Consider the following 25606-nt stretch of genomic DNA (forward strand, 5'->3'; position numbering starts at 1 on the left):
GTTAACAGTTTAGTTACCGATCCCATAAACTCGCGACCAGGATCTACTTAAAATAGCTTAGGCCATTTTAGCGGTCCGCGTTTATATATGCGGCTCAGTGCATTAGCTACTTCTGTTGAATCTTTCGAGGTTAATGGCTCAGCCTCTTTGTATCGACTAGCCACATCTACTACTGTTAAAGCGTATTTATACGTTTTGCGTTTTACCTTATCGTGGGGAAGAAACAAGAGGTCAGCCTGATGAACTTCATTCGTTGTAAAAATATCAAACTTCTTCCTCGGTATATAACGCGGTGCCGGTAAATATATTTGCCACATCACTTGTTTCTTTAACCAATCCTTGACCACATCTTTAGATTCCTTAGCCGCAGTGGCTAATTTTTTTATTGTTCCTACACCTTTCCAATATCCTCGTGGGCTATAGTAAATTTTATTCATTATTAATTAATATTGATATTTCTTTTAAAATGACTTTCCTTGAATCGCATCATCATTTTTATACTAATTGAAGCAATGATTGGCCCCAGGTATTGATGAGCTAGAGCCAATTTAACTTAACTCTTTCATCACTGGCTGCCCCAGAGTTATGTCCCTTGAAACCCTGCAGTCCCTGACACTGACAAGGCCTGCACACTGGCCTCCCTGGCAGTATTATTGGAAAATCACACTATCATTTTTGATGCACCTTTTCTACCAGAAACTTGCTTTTAATATACATTTATCATATACCATTGTAAAGAGGATTAAGTATACTGTAATATTCTTTGTTGTTATTGTCTCTAACCTTTGTTATTTTCTAATTACAGGTGTTTACAAGTGAAATAAAACTTGAAAACACTGAAAAAATGAAAACAGACAATGAATTTTGGCTCAAATTGTATTACAAATCACAAAAATAAATCACAGATACAAGGTAAACATAACACAGTGGTCTTGTCATCTTGGACGGCACAGGTAATCCCAGGTATTACAGGTAAATTCTCTTCATGCACATCTGTAAACAAATAAACAAGTTTACAACTCTTGGTACTGACTTTGTTTTCTATACTGATGTCACATATTACTTATGATACACTTACAGCCTCTTAGGTAAACTCGTTAACACAGGTAAAAACACAAATATTTGATTTATTTTGTTCTTTTTCAGGATTTGAAACAAAAATTAAGTATTTAAGTTTTAAAATAGTAATTTATCACATTACCTGAACATTGAACCACAGCTACTATAAGAATGACATCACAGAGAAGATATCACAGATTGATCTGAAAGGAGGGAAAGATTGTAAAAGGACGGAAAGATTGTAAATTCAAGTTCTGCAAATATACAAGTTGTGATAACAATTTACAATAAACTGCTATTTACAATTGCATAATAAATTAAATCAGTACTTTATTACATCAATTAACAAATAAATAATTATTACAATTACTAAAATTTAAATTAAGATGTAAAAAACAAGAAAACAAACATGAATATGGAAAAAAATTTTATTCCAATTGAGCGAAATATAAGGACATACGACAAACAGGCAAACTACAATTCGGATTGCGATCAGAAAATTAAGTTTAAAAAAAAAGAAAAGAGATACGTCATGCCACTCACCTTTGTTGTTGTGATCGCTCGTTCACATGTAGGCTGCATTCTCATTCGTCGCACTGATAATCTGTTCAAACACAGAATCATTGTAAAACAGTTGGAAAAAATCAATAGCACGATACTTCACTCACCGTGTCAATATATATTCTTGAGTCCGGTCGCCTCTTCAAAATCCCTCATGTCTCCATCGTTGTGGTCCCTCTGCCACTCCCATTCTTGAAAGTTGGCGGGGGGGGGGGGGGACACCTCGTCAAAACCGTCAAAATCTTCACGAAAATATTCGCGAAATTCCCTCTCCCCTTCGCGTAAATTATTCAAATCAAACACATTATTATTCCAGATAGAGTCGTTGTGAGTCATCTGATCCCTATCCGAATCGTAGTTGGCCGCCATTACGCTAGGTTTACGATTCAAGCGAGAAAAATACCTGTCGCGAAAACAGGTGACATTCGTGATTTTCGCGCCAAAAAGAGTGGGAAATTCCATCGAATGACATGTCATTACGTGTAGATCTTGTTTCCATATTTAGAACGAGATTACACACGAGAAAGGAAGTAGAAAGAGCGATTTTGTAAACACGGTCGTGCCGCCCGATTTATCGGGCAGCCGTGTGTGGGGCTTGGACAGTAGCTGCACGATTTTTTGGGCAGCCGGGTACTGGGACACGGTTTATGCTGCCCGATAAATCGGGCAGTCGGGGCGAAAAGGTTAATCTCATGACTATCGTTGAATCGCATAATCATTTTGGCATAAAATATGCCACCTGTAGTAGCAGTATAGGTATATAAATCCGACTCCAGTGGAAGTGGTCCAGAACCCCTATTACCTATACTACTTCTGTTTTTATTTCAGAATCAGTGTGTTTGTTTATAAACAAGATAAATGTCCAGTCACGTTATTAGCCTACACCTGTAGTGTGGTCATTGGAGCAGAAAATGTCTCACGTTATAAGGTGAGCAGAGCCGAGTAGGCTCGGGGTTATCAGCTATTGTTTTCAAACAAAACTTCAGAACAGTTGAGGTCCTGTCCATGTAAGTTAGAGGGGTGGAAACAATATAAAGTTCAAGAGTTTGATTGCAAAGTTTTAAGAAGGCAGGGAAAGGGGATTAGTATATAGGTTTTTTATATAGATTTTTGAGTTTGGCCCTTATTTTTGTTTAATAATAAAATTTCTATTAAACTTCATTCTTTTTAAGTGATAACCCAGGCAGGAGCCTCACAGGACATGTTGGCAGGGAAAACTGCACATGGAGAGAAGGACAACGCAAAGCAACGCACTTAACATCTGACCTTTGCCATAAATCTATTTTGTTCTTCTGTCACTGGGTGCCTTTCAGAGATGTGTCCGGTGTTGTGTTTTTGTATATATTTGTTCTAATTTCATTTCAGGTTTTTACATATATTTATTATATATAATTAGTTGTTAGTTAGATTTTGTGTTATCAGTCAGCTATAACACAGTGTATCTGTGCTGTATAACCTACTTATTGCCCCCATGGCCAGCAGTTTTAAATGCTGATTGGCCAGCTAACACCTATTGTTAAACTGCATGCTTTGATCACCCTGCATACTCTCTCAGCACATGAACTGGCAGAACTGCTCAGGTCAGCAAAGAAGAGAGTTGAAATCACTATTTGGTGTTGTATTGAAATAATACAGCATGTTTAAAGTGTTCTATTCAGTAAAAAATTGTATGTAATCTAAAATAAATGTAGGTTATGTCTAATTATTAAAATCTGCATAAAGTAAGCTGAACAACCATAATTTATTGCTAAAATATTCTATCACTTCTTGTGAAAGAAAGAAATATGTGTATAAGAATTGTTTTACTTCTAGAATTTTAAAAAGCTTTTCTACATAGTGTTTGAGGCTATATTAGGGGCTACTCGGTTACCGATGCTACATAAAAAGACATACCCTGCAGGTATGAATGAAAAACCCTGCGTGTATGAATGAAGAGGTAAGGGTCGTGCCGACCTGACTGAATGAATGCTAGTTATCCTTCGGGTAATGAACAAGTCCTAGACTGTAAATTTGGAAGAAAGGTAATTCGGGGGCCACAAGCCATTCCTATACAATATGCAGGGCATGGAATGACTTGTGAAGCCCAGCCCGTCGGTGCTACGTAAAAAGACATATCCTGTGGGTATGAATGAAAAACATGACTTGTGAAGCCCTTACGAAGAAATACGAAATATATGAAACCGAATAGCCCAACGGTGGAGACAGGGGATGGATGGAGGGTATCGCTGCAGCTGCTATAAACATGACAGAAATAGGTAAACGATATCGAGGCTGTTGGGGTTAATATAAGAAAACATTGTGACGTCATGTCCGTAGTTCTGGGCATGAGCAGAGGATAAAATGGTGCATTGTGGGATAGCCTAAATGTAACATGATACAGAGTATTGTTTACGTGAGGGGAGTTGGAAGTGAGCTGGGAATTACTATGGAGAATAAATGATACGTATACATAAGTGGATATTGAGCAAATATATTTATGGCAGGACATGCAGGGGACGTCGTGAAGCTAGGAACATGGGAAATGTAGAAAATATATGTTATCACTGCACAAACAAAAACATAGAATTTACATTTTGTGCAGTAACAACAAAACAATAGGATTCATGAAAATATTTATTAATAACATTGGCAATATATTAGGGGCTACTCGGTTGCTACATAAAAAGACATACCCTGCGGGTATGAATGAAAAACCCTGCGGGTATGAATGAAGAGGTAAGGGTCGTGCTGACCTGATTGAATGAATGCTAGTTACCCTGCGGGTAATGAACAAGTCCTGAGACCGTGCCGGCCCTGGACTGTAAATTTGGAAGAAAGGTACTTTTGGGGCCACAAGCCATTCCTATACAGTATGCAGGGCATGGAAAGCCCAAATGAGGTTGTGTGCAACCAAGAGCCCCCAAAGGATGGAATTGGAGAAGATTAAAATCTATACATGGAATGGACAAAAATAAGTAGGAAGAACACATGTTCAAACACAAGTAGAAGAAGAATAAAGGGAGTCCCATGAATGTAATCCACAGTTATACGCTGATGATTGAGAGAAAAATGACCAAATGGGTCCAAACACACCAGGGTAAGTCAAGCACAGTCCAAGGTGTGATGAATGTTTTCAACGTACACAGTCCTGTAACATCTGTAATGTCTGTAAACACACACACGTGCATGCACGTCGCTATATAAGTGCAATAATCTTGGACGCAACATTAAACCCCATTTTACCTCACCTCCTGTATCAAAAGGTGTTAGATGTGATGCCCATGTACATAATTATGTTTAAATCATATCAAGAGTATTGTGAGCACAATGTTAATGACACTATTGCTGAGATAACATAAGCAAAGTATCACAGAAGAATTTTCAACAATGCAGAAACATTAGAAACAAAACATATGTTTTTTAAAAAAACGCTTGCAATTTCAATAATAATACATGCAGAAAAGAGTTTTATGCCCAAAATGACATTTTCAATATATCTGCTTTGCTGGCCATGTTTAAAATCACATTTCTGTGAGCACCACATAGTTGGTAGCATTTATAATAAGTTTCAGTTCCATAGATGTAATAGTTTCCGAGAAAATGTTGAAAATTCAAAAGTTAATGATGGACAACGCATCCAGGTATATAAGCTCACATGACTTCAAGTCGGGTGATCAAAACATTGGGATTTCATCTTTGGTCAGAACAAAGTGAAGTTCCAGCATCAAGCTTTGGTCCAGAAATCCGAGCCATGGCAGAAGCTGATGTGTCTCTCAGTCAGGTAAGCTAATGATACAGCCTGAAACTTCATTCAGTAAAAACTATGGAGTCTGGCTTATTTGTGGCTAATTTGAATAAGAGAAATTACCGTATATGACCGCGGATAAGCCGACCCCGTAGATAAGCCGAGGTGTTAATTTGACCATTGAAATACGAAAGAAAATGATATGACCCGCAGATAAGCCGAATCAGGAATTGAAAGACAAAAAACACTGCGAAGTCGGACTGCAAGACATGTGCCGGTACTCGCAGATATTCAAAAATATAAGATGAAAAACGTTGTAATTATATTGAAAAAGTCATTATTATTTCTAATAAAGATTTAACAAACCAGTCATCCACTTTCATAATGTGGGAAGCTGTTTCTCGTGGGTTTTTTTAATCTCATAATGATCGTTATAGTTGCCATCAACAACCAAGCGCCATTTTGTGAATCGGTGTATATAGAATTCTGAACCCGTGAGAAAATATATCAGCTGGAGCGAAAACTCGCAGTTTGAATTCAGCATCGTAAGCATGGCGTTTTCGTTTAAAACTCATGATGAAAATGTCAGTCAGTAAAAATATACCAACTTTTATAACCCCCTTTACACCACTATTGTATGTTAATCCAATTGAATTAAATAAACTATCATACTATGAACACATTGAATGACCATCACTTACTCACAGGCTTTTCCAGTTTATTAAACTAATCTCTCGAAAACAAAGGAATTAAGCCCCTACTCCCAACACGATCGCTAAGCACCCACAACTTGAAAATGTTTGTGTAAACAACATGACAATAGCAATCGGCCCGTTATTATCAATGCTGATTTCCTTGTGTACCGTGTTGCTTTAAACAACAGGAAGCAATCACAGTGGTCACCGTTTGTGACGTCACAGGAAACAGCTGATCACATGTTTTTGCAAATGGCGAACGGAATAACTCGCCAATACAGTTGTTTATTTGCCCCTTTCAATAAAGGTAGACACTTGTTCACTATCAATTTATGAACTTTGCAAAACGTACGTAATAGCTATTGGCGATTTTATCTGGGGATTATATATTATAGCTGTGAATTACGTATATTGTTACATGTAAAGATTGTGGAGTTGACGAAGAACGATAAACTTTGAACATTCAATTGAAAACTTATTATCGGAAGTAGTAACATGCATAACATTTTTTTAATAATGACAACATTGGTGTATAATAATAACTTTATTGATAATTTATAACAATAATGGCTCTAGTTGTGGCAACTTCCAAACTTTCGGGAAGTTGTAATCTATCGGACCGTCATTCAGGCGATGTTTCTGACAGATCACGATCTGAAAAATACTATCATGAAAGTGTATCCCGTGGATAAGCCGACCCCTTTCTACAGAATCTTTTTTCTGGTCCTCAAAATTCGGCTTATACGCGGTCATATACGGTAGTCTAATTCCTTAATATACATTCTATTTGAAAGGAATTCAGCATGCTGTGCTCGGTTTTTTAAAGAGAAATACAAAATTCTCATGTTTTCTATTTATGTTTTCTTTGACCCAAATGAATGAGTTGTTTCCTCACATAATATGAAGAACAACAGAATTTTAATTATACTTACCTTTACTGTCTTTGTGAGTTGTTTCTGCACCAAACTCTAACAGAATCCTGACCATGTTGATAGAGCCCTCTTGACATGCCTTCATTAGGCAAGTTCTGAATAGATAAATACAAACATTTCTCAAAGATGGAACATGAACAACCACAAATAACATTAATAATCCTTGTTTCACCTCACAAATGTAAATTTGACTACATTTGTATTTGTTTTCAGGTATTATCTCGTCTTAACAGGTACAACAATCGAATGGACTTCATAAATTTGATCCAATGGCCGATCCAGAGGGGGCTTGCAGAAGGTGGGTTATGCCTCTTTTTTCCATCTTCCCGCGGCAAAGGTGTTAACTGACTTCATACAAAAGTCCAATTTCCACCTTGCCGAACTAGGCTGCGATTATGGAGGTTGGCTGGACAAACAAGTCTTTGCATAGTCCAATCAAAACTCACTAACGAAATCAACATCCAGTTCGTGAAAAGACATGGCGACTGCCATGCAGATTTCACTCGATTGGAGAATATGCCAAGCAAGTGTACCCTCAACTGGCTGTCGACAGATATTTTCAAAGTCATTTCAATTTGGTAATCAAGTTGCTCAAGTTTTATGCTACAATCCACATGCTGATGATGGACTGTCGCGGATAATTTGCCTCCAGTGTTATGCGATACTGAACAAGCTCAATAAAGACGACTATGATTTGCAACACAGACTGAATGCACTTCACGAGGTAAGACCCATTAAATTGCATATTATATGTAGGCATTATAATTTTCACATTCGCAGCTATTCGGTATATTTTTTATTTATCCTGCATTACTCCTTAATGCATTCACTGCTTAAGTAGTATAGGTAATGGGGATTCTGGATCACTTCCATTGGAGTCAGATTTATATACCTATACCACCACTACAGATGGAATTTTTTATGTCAAAATGATGATGCGATTCAACGATCGTCTTGAGATTAAGTTAAATTGGCTCTAGCTCACCACTACCTGGAGCCAATCATTGATACCATAGAGGGAATTTTTAGTACAAAAACGATGATGTGACTAAACTAAATTGTAATGAAAATATTCTCTATTATTTTTACTAATACGTATACCATTATTAAGTTCTTCGTTCATTTTACTAGGAGACCAGACTATATACTCTTCTTGGTAATTGGAAAGAAACAATTGATGACCGTATTTGGTTGGTTTGACATCACTGATATAATATATACCCTGTGGTAATTCTCTCCATTTGATAATTTTGTCCCATAAATGCTTTGATAGCTTTTTCGAGTTCTTCCTTTGTGTGTTTGTAATTCTCCATTATTATATACATATGTAAACATTCGTTTAAATGTGATCCAACGATAGGAATCAATCTATTTTTAATCTCCAACAAGTTCTTTGGTTTTGGCACGGAATAATTGACGCGCTTGTTGTCTCCCCTGTTCTATGAACTTTTTTTCCTCGTCTTCGCTAATACCACTGGTCTTATGAGAATTTGTTCGAATCTCCTGCTTCATTGCGTTGTATTTGGTGAATTCTGACACCACTAAATGAAACTCCTCCTCAGATATCTTACAATCAGCCATTGCTGTTGAAATATGGTCCTCAATGCTGTTCAACTTTGCTCGGTGAGTATCCGAATATTATCATGTTTTAATGCTTTCTTTTGCAACTTACGAGAAATGAATTTTATCGCTATTCCTGCCAGTCCTGAGACTCCGGCGGCTATTTCCATACCAAGTACGATAGGCACGGCGATTATAGTTGATAATAAACCAACACCGGCTACACCGAGTCCCATGCCAGCTGTTACAAGCGCGGTGTCAACTCCGTCGAGAGCATTCACGGCTCTGTGGTAATTTTTATACAATCCAAGTCTCAACTCCCTCTCCTTCTCTATTCGATGTTTTATGTCGCTTATTTGATGTAATCGAAATCCATCAACAGTATCCATCTTTTCAGATGCTTCATCGAGCCGGATATAAACCCATAATGTATATTATTATATCATATAATTGTCTTCAATTGGTCTTGCTTCATTGTTTTGAGAGTATACATCAGCCTTATTAAATGTATATTATACAGCATAAATATCTTAGTAAGAGAAATGCTATCACCTTTAATAATTTGGGTCCCCTCAAGGGTTGCAACGGGTGATGCTCCCATATAAATAGTACTGCAACGTTGACGTTGGTGTTTTTTAAACCATTTAATTGATAGACCTGGTAATATTTCGAAGGCATCTACCGGTGCATCTCCAAACAAGACTTCAATAATAATTGTAGAAAGATCAGGTATGGCATTCAAGTTCTGTTTTATATCATTGAATTCAGTAACTAAACTTAAACTAACATTTGATAACATATGACCTGGGTTTTCTGGCAGGGGAGAGACTTACACACTTTTTCGTTTTTTTCGTTTAGCCCCGAGTACGATCCCACTATTTATTATCTTAGTTAAATTATGTGCCTTACCCATCATCACATACGGTGGGGTAATGACGATATTAAGTAGCCACTCGATTTTTGCTTCGATCATAATCCATTTATTATCATCATTGCGAGTAAGATTATATGAAGTGTTTTTATTGAGTCTACTAACGTCGACATCGCTTAAGTCTCTTAGATTAACTGTGAATGCAACTTCTGTCCGCTTGTATACATTATTTTGTAACTGTAAAGCGTATAACTTGCCATCGATACCGGGTTTACCGAATCCTTCTGTGTCTCCGAGATCGGAAAGCGCAATTGTATTACATTGTCTAAGGTTATGCGTTCCAGGACCTAATGAATCAACCATTATTTATAATATGGAGTGTTACACTCAAGTATCCTATATGTACAGGTTGATGTTTTACATCTAATACAGAAATTTTGAGATCTGAAATAATACCACGCTTTAATTTTTTATACTGTAATGATGAGAAAGATTCCGTTCTACCGCTATTATATTTTTCATCTTTGACTGGAATAGCTCTCAGCAGAGTAGAAGGACTTTCGAGTTGAATATTATCCGTTGTACTGATCTGATCAAGATGGATGCACAACTCTTTATAGGGAACTAAATCGGGTAATTAATTCCATGCGATGTTTTGTTGGTTGGTATTAATATTACTCTTCCTCCTACGTAGTTTGCAAGTCCAAGTGTATATGCTAAGCTCCATCTAATAACTACTTCCTTTTCTCCAGCGTTAAAATTCAGCATCCCATTCGAGTCATTTTGTGTGATAATAACTCCCAAAGGCTTAAAAACTTCATCATTGAGTGAGCATATGCTGTAATACCCATCAGGTATAATAATGGGAGTGTTTTTTCTATTGTCATTATCAATTAGTATTATCTCATTATTATTCTCTTGCAGTACTTATATTGGTCCACCATGGGTAATATGTTACATCGCATAGGGCAACTTCAAGTTGACCAGCCGAGTTATCGATAGTATGAAGCAGTTGAATAGACTGGCCATTTGTTATTCCCGGGAGTGTAACATACATGTCAAATATACAAAGATACAATATCGTAACTTAAATATGAAATCAACCATTATTTATAATATGGAGTGTTACACTCAAGTATCCTATATGTACAGGTTGATGTTTTAAATCTAATACAGAAATTTTGAGATCTGAAATAATACCCCGCTTTAATTTTTTATATTGTAATGATGAGAAAGATTCCGTTCTACCGCTATTTTATTTTTCATCTTTGACTGGAATAGCTCTCAACAGATTTGAAGGACTTTCTAGTTGAATATCATTCGTCATACTGATCTGATCAAGATGGATGCACAACTCTTTATGGGGAACTAAATCGGGTAATTTAATTCCATGCAGTATATCGTTGGGTGGTATATTTCCCTTTCTACCATCAAATCCAAGTGTTTCTGCTAAGATCTCGACAAGAAGTAAATTCTCTTCTCCAGCGCTTAATTTCAGCATCCCATTCGACTCATCTTGTGTGAGACTTTTTCCCAAAGGCTTAAAAATTTCAACATTGTGTGAACATACGCTGTAATACCCATTAGGTATAATAATCTTAGTGTGATCAATACCAAATTCAACTATTAAATACAAATTATTATTTCTCGCATCATTTATATTGGTCCACCGTGGGTAAGACGTTACATCGCATAGGGTGACTTCAAGTTGACCATCCGAGGTTATCGATAGTATGAAGCAGTTGAACAGACTGACCATTTGTTATTCCCGGGAGTGTAACATACATATTAAATATACAAAGATACTATATCATAATTTAAATATGAAATCAACTTACATTACTAATCAGTTGTTTTTAGCAAGGGCCTCTGGTGTTAATTTTTGTTGTTGAATTCCCTGATATCTTTGAAAAATATAGTGTCACGACAACTAGCGATAAAACGGTTCACGATTGGTTTCAAAATCCGATGCAATTTTGGCAGAACCAGTTAAACTTTGCCATATGGTGTGCCACAACAGGATGTGGTGTATCTCTTTATGCCCCAGGATTTGAACTAAATAAGTCTGTTTTATCATTTCACGTGTACTATCAGATTAAATCAACAACATATCGATGAAAAAACAGCGCTTGTATTAGGTGGAGTCGCGGCTGGTTTACTCATGATTTGGTTAAATAGTTCTTAGCGGATACGTACAACAGCCCTGCAATTGCTACGATCAGTGCCCACAAGTTTTGACTAAGCCAAGTGGTGGTCTTAGCTAATAAATTCAATAGCCAGGAAACAACACTGCCGGGAAATGCGGCCGCGGCTTTCTCAGCGAGCTTTCCCAGTGCTGAACCTAATGCTTTTAAATGCTTTTTTATCCACTCTTTTATACCATCCGACGTAGGCAGTGATCCGCCACTACCTGTACCACCTGTGCCACCTGTCTATCAGATTAGACTTATACTTAAAGAAATTAATGCTCCATTACCGCTGGATCCAGCATGGAATCACGCAAATAATAATTATGATAAGAGGGCCTTCGAACGTATTTGTAATGAATTTAATGTTTCTACGAGTAAAGATTGGCGCATTAAAGGACCTAGCCATGGTCTAGGTATTCCGTACAATGGACAAAGAACTATTAAAGATAAAAGCGATTATTTAATTAAAGAGGGTGTGATCTCTTCAGGCTTTGCTCTCTCGAGTAAACAGTTTAGAGCAGATCGTATGAACTTTGAGAGTGGCATTCCTTATATTATAACAAAGTTTGTGAATCCAAACGATACAACAGACGCTTAGAATGAATTTCTTAATGATAAAACGGAAAATAATTTTACTAACCCAGGATTTGAAAGAGTTAATGAATCGATAAGAACTTATGTATGGGAAATTCTCGGTGCACAATCGCAAACACGAACATCCATTATCGGTACGGGGACGGCGTTCGATGCACAAAAACAGTTTGTCGCAAACGTGAAGGAAGCCATTAATTCACCAGTTGACATACCATCGTCTATAAAGCGTTTTCAAGATGTATTACAGTACGCTCAATCCAAAGTGGACTTTGTTTATGCGCCGGGATCAGGGGTCCGGAAACCGTCATATGCGCCGGACATGTCCGATTGGGAATCTCAAATGTCCGTTTTAAAATATTGCTTACCAGACATTTTAAAAAGTATTGTCCGGACATTCTTGAATTTTGACCGGACATGATCAACAGTTAGGACTGAGCAGTTTCTGTCTGCAGTTGCAACACAATGAAGATTAACTACACTGACAAGCTTTGTTTGTTTTGATTGCTGTAAATACATCGTACCTACATGATAGTCCAATCGGTCAATCACTGTAATAGGCAATAAACTGATCGATAGTTTCTCAAATTCGACTGATTTGCGAACGAAGTGCCTCTCTATTACTCGAAGCCGCTTCGAGGCGGGCCGATCTTTCGTATTCTAAGTTACGCAATCTTTCAGGCTACGCGGTGTCTACTAAACTCATCGCCCGCCTGTTCAAGTTTTGTTTTCTCGTAAGCTATATGCTTGTCGAGTTCGGATAGCTTGGCTATATTATTTATCAGTTCTCCCCGCATTGTTTGCATTGCCTTGTCAAGACCTCGTAATTCCCTAATACTGAACTCTGAATATGGTGATACACTGACCGTGGAATTATCGTAGTAGGTACCCAAGATTTCTTCGAGTCCGTCCGAGGCCACCACCTTCGAGGAAGCTTCCAAATTATCTGTGTTAACGAGTTCAGTACGCACAGTCCTAAGAACCTTAGTAGTCTTCGCGGAAAGTCGTGAGTAGTCTACAAAACCTAATTTATCACAAACAGTGCTGATACCGTGTTTACCGGCTATCGTAGACAAGGCTAGGGGCTTACGAGTACGATAATGCATAAGGTCAATATCAGGTTCGCCACGCAGTCGCAATATTCCTTTACTATCTATCTCAAACTTTGAATAGTCATGACCAATAGGACTATCATCTTTAAAGGTATCGTAATAATCATCACGGCTGGTTTCAAAAGTTCATCATTTAGGTTGGGTTCAAAAGTTCATCCATAAGATTCGTGCCACTAAAGCTGGTTTCATCAGTACCCTCTTCGATTGGATTCGGGTTATCTAAATAATCTAGATCAAAATCAGTCATTTTTATATTAAACATATGGTTATATAATTTCAATATAACAATGTCTTCGCAATACGGACGCAAGTTAAACCCACAACGTAGACTACGAGATCCATTAGGGGTCAAAGCAATTCGTCAGTCTGTAACTATAACTAATAACCCTAGTACCATCGATCAGAATCTAACGCTTCTGGTTCGCTTTCCTAATCTCGGCGCACACGATGTGTTAGTTCCGGGAACTGTCCCACTAGCATTTACGATTATTTTGACTTCTGCCGACGTTAACAGGGAGCTATCGTTTAGAAAATCGCCATTAAAATTAGCGGTAATGAGGTTTTGAGTATCGACGATAGCGATGTATACTGTTCCTATATGGATCTCTGGAGAACGGATAAAGAGCGGGAAAACTTACAGTACCAAGGTATTTGTAAAAAGAACACATTGAGACTGCGCGTGGGTGCTGAAAATGGTGATGGTACCGTCGTAAAAGATAAGGCCGTTGCCGACGCATTAGGTAACCGATTCTATATTCCCCTAGGCTTTGAATTACTCGATTCCCACATGCCCTTTTATCAAGCATCCCTAGGCGATAGGTTAGAATACGAACTCACTTTTAATGACTACGGTAGAGTAATCAGAACCGGTGGTGAAGATGCTAGCTATTCCATTGACAATATCTCGCTGGAGTACGATATGATAACAGATCCCAAATTAGCCAGACAAATTCGTAACCAGTATACAGGAAGTTTAGCCATTTTGTACGATCGCGTGCTGCGACAACAAAAGATCACGAGGGACAAAAAAGATACGATGTGGAATATCAATCTAAACGTTCCCACGAGGTCGTTGAAGGGTATTTTAATGTTGTTCGAGGACCCCTCCGATGCGTTTAAAAGAAATACCGAGAAGTTCTACAATCCCAAGATTACAAAAGTAGAATTGACTATCGAGGGCATTCCTAATCAACTATATAGCCAAGGAATGCTAGCGTATCACCAGTGGGATGAGATTAAAAAACTTCCTTCTATAAAACGTTCCCCAAAAGTTATCGCGGTCGTGAAAGATCTGTCTCTCGGGAGTGTATCGATGGGTGAATACCTCACCACGAAGTACGCGCTATGGCTAGACATGCAAACAACGGATGATGACCAACTACACGGCAGTGGGAGGAGAATAGAAAATGCTAGCGAGGGTGTCACCATACAGATAACAAAGCTCCAAGAATCAGCTGGTAAATTAAACATATATTTGTACGTGATTATGGATGCGCAAATTAATATACAGAATGGGCAATTCGTGCAAGCAATCTATTGATAATCTTTTACCTAAAGATCCGCACTGCGCTATCATATGTGGGCAAACGGGCTGTGGAAAATCAGCTTTTATTCTAGATATTTTACAAAGTTATTATAGGGACGTTTTCAATCATATTATTATTCTGTGCCCGACTATAAGCGTTAATAAAACATACCTATCGAGAGATTGGGTAATGAATGACGACGGGGTACACAGAGTCGATCCGGGCGATCGTTTACAAGACTGTTTATGAGTATGTCACGAAAAATACAAAGGAGAATCAACCCTTTTCGTAATAGATGATTGCAGTGCGAGTAAAGAACTCAGAAAAAAGAAAGATATGTTTTCATATTTAGCATTCTCCGGACGGCATACTCAAGCATAGCGTTTGGGTACTTACTCAAAAATACAACTCCGTCCTGAAAGATCTCAGAGAGCAGACCAAATGGGTAGCACTCTTTCATTGCAAAGATCGAGATTCATTTGAGGAATGTTTACGCGAAAATGATGTTATTTATACCAAGCCCGAACGAGATAAAGTCAGAAAACTGTTAGCGGCAACGAAGCACTGTAAACTCGTATTAAAAACCGATCAACCAGCTGCTTATGCAATTGCTTAGCAAAATGTAGCAAAATGTAGCAAAATTATAGCAAAATGTAGCAAAATTATAGCAAAAATACAATAAATTGAACATTAGCGATTAATATGACATAAAATGTGGTTCGAAATCATCATTCTTTCGCAACAGTTCATTATTACGGGATGTATTGGGTATGTCATATTATATTATGTTAGACTTAAATATCTCCTTAGGTATTACATTATGGAAAGCGACGAACTCATCGAACAAATGCTCAAAGAATCTGATGTTGATCCAAATGTAGATAAATCTTTAGATAAACATAGAGAAAGACTTGCGGCTTTGGTAGCCGGTGGAAAATGTTCCCAATATTTGGGAGAAAATTATACCATCGAAAAAATTGATAACATGACCGAGGAAGAGATTAAAAAACTGTACGCACGTTACGAGTCAAGACTGGGAGCTACCATGACTAAAACGATAGGATCGGCTATGTTACAACTATACACAGTCGTAGCTAGTACGTTTCTCCCTATCCCGGCAGAACATCGCATGTATTTATGCGAATCTCTAGAGAAAGACCCCTTCATCGAACACGCTATAATAACGGCTAGGTATTGTCAATTTAAACATACGTGTCCACTTAATAATATAAAGAACGAAATTCAAATAAATAATGGAGACTCAAGTGACATCACAACAGATTGCGGAAACGCAACAACAAGTGGACGAGGAACAACGAATGAATGAGGAACCACCACAAACACAACATGTGAATGAGAAAACACAAAAACAACCCAGAGTTACTAAAAAAAAACAAAAAATAGCTGCAGGAAGAATGGGAGGACTCACTCACAAAGCGAAACTAATGAATAATTCCAACATTGATCCGATTAAAACATGGGCACTAGTAGGAGTTGCTGGTATAGCGGCTGTATGGTTCTTTTATAAGACCGGAGAAGAGAAAACGTCACCCCCAATGCAACAACAAGTTCAATTAGAGGTTAGCCCCCATATGATGCTATAAGAAGCATTACTACTCCAGTTACAGACGGTAAAATGTTGGTAAACGCGACGTATCATTCAGCGGTGGTCACCGGCTTGGCCATTGGCTATGCCCGTATAGCTAAAATGATTACTAAAGCCACACCTCCCAAGCTAGATTTTAATGGATATGATATACCAATGATGGTTCTGGATATTGGATTGGCTATGGCAACAAAGGATATGCTCATCAAACAAGGGCTTATCCCGGAAGACATAATGAAGTAATTAATTAAACATTTGAATATTTTATATTATTAAACTATGGCAACAATTGCGATGATGGTCGGTGGAGCTATTGTTAATGCTCTAGCTTCTTCGTGGAGTAATTTTTTATTTTCTAGTATGAGGGAATCAAACGCTAAAGAAGTTGAAGAGGAGCGTAAACGACATAACAATGCTTTAGAACAACTCGAAGCAGCCCAGTCACAATATACGCGGCAGAGAATGAAGAGATTAGACTTTATTCATGAAGAAATACGTAAGGAAGGACATTCAATTCAAACGTTTAAGGATGTCGAATCTGCCATGCACGAATACTACCTCGTTTATGGGAAAACACTCGACCCAATACCGAGACCAACAATGAGTCAGTTTTATACACCGTCAGAGGCTCAAAAGAACCGCGAGGTCGCATTTGTGATTATGGGGTTATCTGCTGTATTGATTTTCAGCTATACAATTACGCATAAGTCAGAGTGACAGCTGTGGCTATGCATAAACCATGACCTAGTTTAGAGCGATCTATAAATAGCGTTGGCTGACTGCCTCACCAGTGTAGATGTGATTTTCATTTAGACAAATGATATGATAGATGTATAAACCATGAATCATTGCAAATTTACACTCATGGGTAAGAAGACTCTATGTAACCGACGCTGTGTTGAAATTTACTGCGGCATACACAATTATTACATCAGGCGCGGAAACATAAACTATACGTGTTCTGTATGCGGGATAGGGGTCAAAGGTCGTTATTGTTTATGTAAGGAACACGGTGCTGATAGGGTCAGGAACCAGATTATTTATGCTAGGAAGAGAGGTTACATCAATGAGAGGAATAGGTTGGGGAGAATACGTATTTAGATATATGAAAAACAACCAATTAGACATTTGTCTAATTTTGCATATACCATTCAACCACAATGGTTTTTGTCAGAGAGTTGAAGGCTATGGCAAAGCAACATGGTCTACGTGGATATTCTCGAATGAGAAAAGCTGAATTGATCGATCTACTCGGTTTGGAATACAACAAACCCCAGACTGTTAGAGAACTCAAAGCTCACGCGAGAAACAGTGGGCTGAGAGGTTATTCTCGAATGAGAAGAGCTGAATTGATCGCTTTACTAGATAATGATGATGATGATAATAATCAACATCAACAAGAATTAATATTTGTACCCACATCATCCACCGGCGTTGGTATATATCTAAGAGGTTGGAAGATGGATATTAATTCCAACATGGATGTTAACGATATTAAGCCAATCATATCGAGTAAAATTAACAAGGAGTTAGATGATTTACATAGTATAAAATACCAGCTGACAATTAAAATGTTATTGAGTAAAGTAACACAGACGATAGCACCGAATATATATTTCCAAAGCAATCAAGAAGTTATAACCGAATCCCATAAACGCATCATTAGATACATCAATTCAGAGGATACAGGAAACTTTAGAACGCTGGACTAATAGAGGTTCGGGTTGGGGTGTGGATAAAATCGAGTTTATATTTAGATATAGCAAACTATATGCCCTTCAAAGGTGGATCTTATATAGATTTACCCCCTTATTATAAAAAGAAAAAAGCCATAATTGACGTAAAACATAAATCCAATGACTGTTTAAGAATGATGATAAGATCTGCATTGTTCCCCGTAGATTCTAAAATTGCAAATAGACCTTCTAGCTATCCCCTAAACGATGGACTCAACTTCGATGGTATAGACGAACCTACACCAATATCACAAATTGATAAGGTGGAAAAGCAAAATAATTTAGCTATAAATGTTTTCGGACATTCTAAAGGAATTGTTGTACACAGGATAAGCTCCGCTCCGGAACATATCCCCAGAATCAATTCATTTTTGATCGAAAAAGATTGAAAATATCGTTATACGTGGATAAAGAGTTTAAACAGGCTATTATACGATCAAACAAAACATGCTAGAAAGAAATATTTCTGCGAAAGATGCCTGCATGGGTACAGCAGACAAGATCTATTAGAAGCGCATAAAGAAGACTGTAGAGGTGTTGGACAGAATGCTATCAGGATCGATATGCCTAAAGAGGGAAAAAATATATTAAAATTTGAACATTATTGTAATCAAATGCCAGTACCGTACGTAATTTACGCCGACTTCGAAGCGATTATCAAACCCATAGAAAATACTGAACGCAATACTGATAATAGTTTTACGTACAAAACTCAAGAACATATTCCTTGTGGGTTTGGATATATAGTTGTAAGGTATGATGGGAAAACAAACACTCCCGTGATTTACAGAGGTCCCGATGCAGCGGGAAAGTTCCTAGAATATCTACAAAATGAAGAGAGAATAATCAGGGAAAAATTATCGTGTAAGAAACCTATGTGTATGACGAGGGATGATTGGAGGGCCCATAAGAAGTCAACGAGTTGTCATGTTTGTAATAAACCCCTGGATGGGGATTCCGTAAGAGATCATTGCCACGTCACGGGTAATTATCGGGGATCCGCTCATAACGAGTGTAACTTGAAACTAAAAATGAATTCTCAATCAATACCCATCCCCGTTGTGTTTCATAACCTTAGGGGATACGATTCACATCTCATCATGCAAGCTATCTCAAAGACCGACTGCGGTTTAACGTGCATTCCTAACAATATGGAAAAATACATATCGTTCTCGTTGACTAAACCTATACATTATAGGGACAAGGATGGGAAATCTACAATAAAGCAAAGTAATGGGCTTAGATTCATAGACTCTGTACAGTTTCTGTTATCTTCCCTGGACAATTTAGCTAATGCGAACAATCCCGATGACTTTGCGATAACAAATCAATATACCGATAAGATAACTCTTCATTTGTTGCTGAGTAAAAAGGTGTATATCCTTACGATTATATGGATGATTGGTCTAGATTCGACAAAACTAAATTACCACCCCTTGAATCATTCTATAATAACTGAACAGAATCTAAAATAACCGATGTCGATTATGAACATGCTCTGACGGTGTGGGATAAATTAGGTTGTAAGAATTTAGGCGATTATCACGATCTGTACTTAAAAACCGATGTACTGTTACTCGCCGATATATTCGAGATATTTACAAAGACATGTTTAAAACAATACGGCTTGGACGGCTTGGACCCGGCATGGTACTATCTTGGGATGCATTGTTGAAGAAGACCGGCGTAGAACTAAAACTACTCACAGATTACGATATGCACTTGTTTATTGAGAAAGGATTAAGAGGGGGTATATAGATGGCAGCTAAAAGGTATTCTAAGGCTAATAATAAATTAGTGGAAGGATATGATCCGAGTAAACCCGACACGCATATATTATATCTCGACGCTAACAATTTGAACGGATGGGCTATGAGTCAACCTTTACCCACGGGTGGTTTTGAATGGGTCGATGATATCGAAGTGAATGATATCCATAATATCCATAATAATGATGTGAATAAAGGGTACATACTAGAAGTTGACTTGAAATATCCAAGTTCGTTACATAAAGATCATAACAGTTATCCGCAAGCTCCCGAAAGATTAATGGTTAATAAAGATTGGATGTCGGAATATCAACGCTCCTTGATGGGTTATAGTAGGTTAGCTAACGTAGAAAAACTCGTACCAAATTTGATGGATAAGACAAAATATATAGTTCACTACAGAAATCTCCAGTTGTATCTATGGAGCCCTATATAAGGTTGAACACAGATTTAAGAAAAAAAGCTACCAGCGATTTCGAAAAGAACCTGTATAAGCTCATGAATAACTCAGTATTTGGTAAAACTATGGAGAATCTAAGGAAGCGTGTTGATGTTAAATTAGTCAGATCTAATGAGGAAGAAAGACTCAGGAAACTTATAGCCAGTCCGGCTTTTAACAGAAGCAAGATATTCGATAACGACTTAGCCGCGTTGCATATGCAGAAGAGTAATATAAAATTCAACAGACCGGTGTACGTCGGTATGAGTATTCTCGACTTGTCAAAACACTTAATGTATGACTTTTATTACAACGAACTTAAGAAGCAATACGGCGATAGATGCGAGGTGTTATATACCGACACAGATTCTTTGTTGATGGAAATACAAACCGGGGATGTGTATAAAGATATGGCAGAAAAAACATATGTACGACACGAGCGATTACCCAAAAGATAATCCACTGCACAGGGTAGTAAATAAAAAGGTGTTAGGTAAGATGAAGGATGAATGTGCTGGGACTCCTATAGCGGAGTATGTAGGATTAAGACCTAAGATGTATTCTATAAAGAAGTCTGATAATGGAGAGATAAGAAAAGCCAAGGGTGTTAAGAAGTATGTGGTAAAAAAGCATATCAAACACGAACAGTATAAAGAATCATTATTCACCGGTAGAACGTTCAAACACGAGATGAACACTTTAAGAAGTTACAATCATAGGATATATGGATTAAGAATGAACAAGACATCATTATCCCCCTTAGATACAAAGAGATGGATTGATAATGATGGTGTAACTACCTATGCTTATGGTTATGGTGGTAATACCGTACCGTCGGGAACTATGAACAACTCTTCTCGTACAAATGCCCTGCCCGGTCCATCTTGAAGATAATAAAGAATAGGCTCTCCTTCTTCCATAACCAATCTACTAATGTTATATGTCTTAAGGGACCATATGGGATCGGTTGCGCGACGTAGGCCTCCTTCGAGTTCACCGGGCTGGTATAAATATCTTACCCTTACTCTATCCGGAAGTTTTCGTTCTTTGCCTCTCCTCGGTGCTGAAGATTCGGAAGTCACGGATTTCATTTTAATAGCATCGGATGGTTTCTTCCCTATTAATCTCGTTACTTCATTATTCAGCGCTGATACAACAGCTGATAATCGTGTCACCCATTCGGTTGATCTCAATCGCTCGGATTTCATTTCGATCCCATAATGATAGCCAAACAAACATTCCGCTAATGTCCTGTTAAATCTTTCGACGATAGCTTGACTGCGGTGGGCCTCTCTTTCACCACGCCTGATTTCGACATTGTGCTTTGTTAACAGTTTTGTTATCGATCCCATAAACTCGTGCCCGGGATCTACTTGAAATAGCTTAGGCCATTTTAGTGGCCCGCGTTTATATATGCGACTCAGTGCATTAGCTACTTCTGTTGAATCTTTCGAGGTTAATGGCTCAGCCTCTTTGTATCGACTAGCCACATCCACTACTGTTAAAGCGTATAGATACGTTTTGCGTTTTACCTTATCGTGGGGAAGAAACAAGAGGTCAGCCTGATGAACTTCATTCGTTGTAAAAATATCAAACTTCTTCCTCGGTATATAATGCGGTGCCGGTAAATATATTTGCCACATCGCTTGTTTCTTTAACCAATCCTTGACCACATCTTTAGATACCTTAGCCGCGGTGGCTAATTTTTTTATTGCTCCTACACCTTTCCAATATCCTCGTGGGCTATAGTAAATTTTATCCATTATTAATTAATATTGATGTTTCTTTTAATACGACTTATGACTATCATTGAATCTCATAATCATTTACACATAAAAAATGCCACCTGTAGTAGCAGTATAGGTAAATAAATCCGGCTCCAGTGGAGTTGCGGCAGAACCATCATCACCTATACTACTACTGGTAAAAAAATGACATATTACAAGTTTCTTGTTTTGCCATTCAGGCTTACATAGGCGCCTTATGTTTTCACCAAGGTGACCTGTCAGTTAAGTATTGGCGTTACAAAGGCTATAGAATTGTTACTTTTCTTGATGATGGTATTTTGTCCAGTGACTCTATGGCTAATACTACGATTATTGGAAATGCTGTCAAGCAAGATCTCATAAAGTCCGGTTTCATACCAAAAAGGGAAAAATCTTTGTGGGCTCCATGTCAGGTTATGGAATGGCTAGGCTTAATAATTGACACGAAGTGTATGAAACTATCAATCCCTTGTCGGAAGGTTGATAAGTTACATCAGAGTATCATCCCGTTGTTGAAAGGTAGCAGGTTTGTCCCGGTTAGAAAAGTGGCTTCAGTCGTGGGGCAGGTGGTAAGCATGAGTTTGGTTGTAGGATCTGTCGCTCAGCTCATGACTAGGGCTTTGTCTATGCAGACGGTGAGTATAACATCATGGAATGAGTTTGTTGTTTTGACAGAGTACAGCCAACATCAACTCGAGTTTTGGTTACATGAGGTTAATAAATATACAGAGAGAACATGGTGTGATCAGTCCATAGTAACGAGAGTGGTATACAGGGATGCCAGTAGTGTCGGCTACGGAGGGTATTGCGTACAGTTTGTTGAGGAGCAGTCTCATGGGCAGTGGGCAGTGGAAGAAGCTGCTTTGAGTTCTACACACAGGGATTTAAAGGCATTGTATATGGTTCTGCAGAGTTTTCTCCCTTTGCTGAAGTCACACAGAATCAAATGGTTTTCTGATAATAAAAATGTTGAATCGGTTGTAGCTAAAGGATCTATGAAATCTGGGCTGCAAAGCATTGCTATGGACATTTTTAATCTTTGTCTCCAAGGTCAGATTCAGTTGGAACTGCAGTGGATACCCCGGTCAGAAAATGAGAGATCAGATTATCTTAGCAAGCTTGTGGACACGGACGATTGGGGAATCAGTGATTTTGTATATCAGCACATACAGAGTATGTGGGGTCCATATGATATAGATGTATTTGCCTCGTATTATAACAACAATGTTGCTAGGTTTTATTCCAGATATTGGAATCCTGGATCATGTGGAGTGGATGCACTTACCATGAGTTGGTCTGAAGACAACAATTGGATAGTGCCACCTGTATATTTGGTATCTAGGTCATTACGGCATTTGAGAATGTGTCAAGGCAGGGCTACGTTGATAGTTCCTGTTTGGTATTCAGCTACTTTTTGGCCATTGTTATGTCCTAGGGGAGAGTTTGTTTCACAGGTGAAGGAAGTGGTTTATCTGCCTACTTACAAAGATGCATATGTCCCAAGCAGACAAAGCAATGGTCTGTTTGGTGTTTATGATTTAAATTTTAACATGATAGCGATTCGGGTTCAGTTTTGAATTTCCTGTTACAGGTGTTTTTGATCATGTGTTTGGTGATGAGATAGCAGAGCTACCGCCGAGTGTGACGGAATTAGCCAAAGCAATACCAGGACTGCTTAACCATGCCAGAGCGACTTCCACAAGCAGAAAGTACAAGTATGGTTTCCGTGTTTGGAGAAAGTGGGCTGTTTCTAACGGTATGCCCGTAGGGTTACCGTTATCTCCCTTACATTGTGCACTTTATTTGCTGTCAGTTATACAGTGGTTGGGTTCTTTTTCGCCCGTGCAGTCAGCGATTTATAGTAATCGACACTTTCATGTTATTGTTGGTTTACCCACTCCCACGGACAACACATTGGTGATAAATTTGTTGGAGGTGGCCAAACGGAAGTTAGTTAAACCCGTTAAAAAGAAAGAGCCTATTACAGTTGAAGTACTTGAAAGGTTGTTTGATTGCAAAATGCAAAACCAAAATGTATATAATTTGAGAACTGTGTGTATGTGTTTGCTTGCATTCGCAGGTTTTATGTGGTCTGCTGAGTTGCTTAATATTAAGCATGGTGATTTGTTGTTTTTTGATTCTCATATGACTGTATTTATAGAAAGGTCCAAGACCGATGCATACAGAGATGGAGCTTGGTTGATTATTGGTAGAACAGGGACAAAGAAGTCAAATAGTGTCCTGTGAAGTGTATGGAATGTTTCTTGGAAAAATCTGGATTAAAGGAAGAAACTAATTCTGAAACTTATCTTTTCAGAAATCTCTCCAAGACCTGTGATGGCTATATATTTAGAGCCATCAAAAAAACCGATGTCTTATACTCGGTTGAGGGAACTATTTATTGAAGCCTTTAAGCCTTATGTACCTGACATAAAATGCTACGGTCTGCATAGTTTGAGGTCAGGTGGAGCAACAGTGGCAGCCAATAGAGGCATCCCTGATAGAATGTTTAAACGACATGGTCGCTGGAGGAGCGAGAGTGCCAAAGATTGCTATGTTAAGGACAGCATCGAAAATAGATTAAAAGTGTCTCTTTCTTTGGGGCTTTGAATTGCCCATTCTTTGTTTCCTCAGTCAGTGCACCGTACAGTATCCCAATATGTTGTAGTTGTGTATTTTGTTGTGTTAAGGGGGAGAAGGAGGAGAAATATAAATCTCCTATCAGTTCTGAGGGACAGATGGCACAAGATTTTATGATCCTGTCCCCTGCTCCTCATTAACTACGCACACTTCGCCAAATGGCAAGTGTTGTTAGGGTTACTCACCTCAGCACAGGCCGATTACAATTACACCCAATTCAACAATTCCTGAATCCTTACATCAGGCGTCAGGATCCACTCAAGGATATCTCTCTACCAGCTCAACTAAGGCCTTACCTCAATTGGTTGACGGTAGAGTCAAATGTCTTAGGAGGAGTCCCTCCTCCAGCGCTCATCGAAAAGGGCACATAAATATAATTTCTTTCGTTTGAGGGACGAATTAGAAAGAAATTATTTTCTCCTAACGTCGGAAAGCACAACAAAGGGAGGTAACCTGGTTTCGTAATGGGTATATAAGTAAAGGCGGGAAGTTGAAACTTCATTCTCAGGTGCGGTGCAGTCGGGCTGGCTATATTAAACATGTTCGGTTATCTATGATGCCGATTGGAGTACACGTCGGTTGAATCTATATTTTTTATTATTTATGTGTGTAGTACCTGCAGCTGTCCATATGATGATCAGGATTTTATGCGTTGTTGTGCGTACAAGTTGTGCTGTCAAGCCATGATAATACGTCGTGAGATGGATCGGTATCCATAGTTGAAATCTCGAACACTCCAGTTGTATGGATTTGGGATATACTCTGATGAGTATGCGCTGACGAGCCATTAGAATACGTTATAAGGCATCGATGCCTGTGTATAAGTATAC

The 25606-nt window shown here is 38.3% G+C and overlaps 1 protein-coding gene and 1 long non-coding RNA gene across 4 annotated transcripts in view; both read right to left on the minus strand.

Moving 5' to 3' along the window:
* Nucleotides 1-25606, minus strand: part of LOC124114452 (ankyrin repeat domain-containing protein 26-like) — a 792436-nt gene that overhangs the window by 667767 nt on the left and 99063 nt on the right. For all 3 annotated transcript variants that reach the window (XM_046475021.2, XM_046475020.2, XM_046475019.2), the window contains exon 5: nucleotides 6972-7066. In XM_046475021.2, the coding sequence (XP_046330977.2) occupies nucleotides 6972-7066 (95 nt within the window). The remainder of the gene's footprint in view (nucleotides 1-6971; nucleotides 7067-25606) is intronic.
* On the minus strand, nucleotides 961-5567 carry LOC125383224. Its single transcript, XR_007222715.1, has 3 exons — nucleotides 1603-5567; nucleotides 1202-1262; nucleotides 961-993 (listed from the first exon to the last, which is right to left on the minus strand). It is a non-coding gene; the product is annotated as an uncharacterized LOC125383224 (long non-coding RNA).

This window comes from Haliotis rufescens, unplaced genomic scaffold (assembly GCF_023055435.1).
Source record: "Haliotis rufescens isolate VD_foot unplaced genomic scaffold, xgHalRufe1.0.p SCAF_22, whole genome shotgun sequence".
Taxonomy (NCBI): Eukaryota; Metazoa; Mollusca; class Gastropoda; order Lepetellida; family Haliotidae; genus Haliotis; species Haliotis rufescens.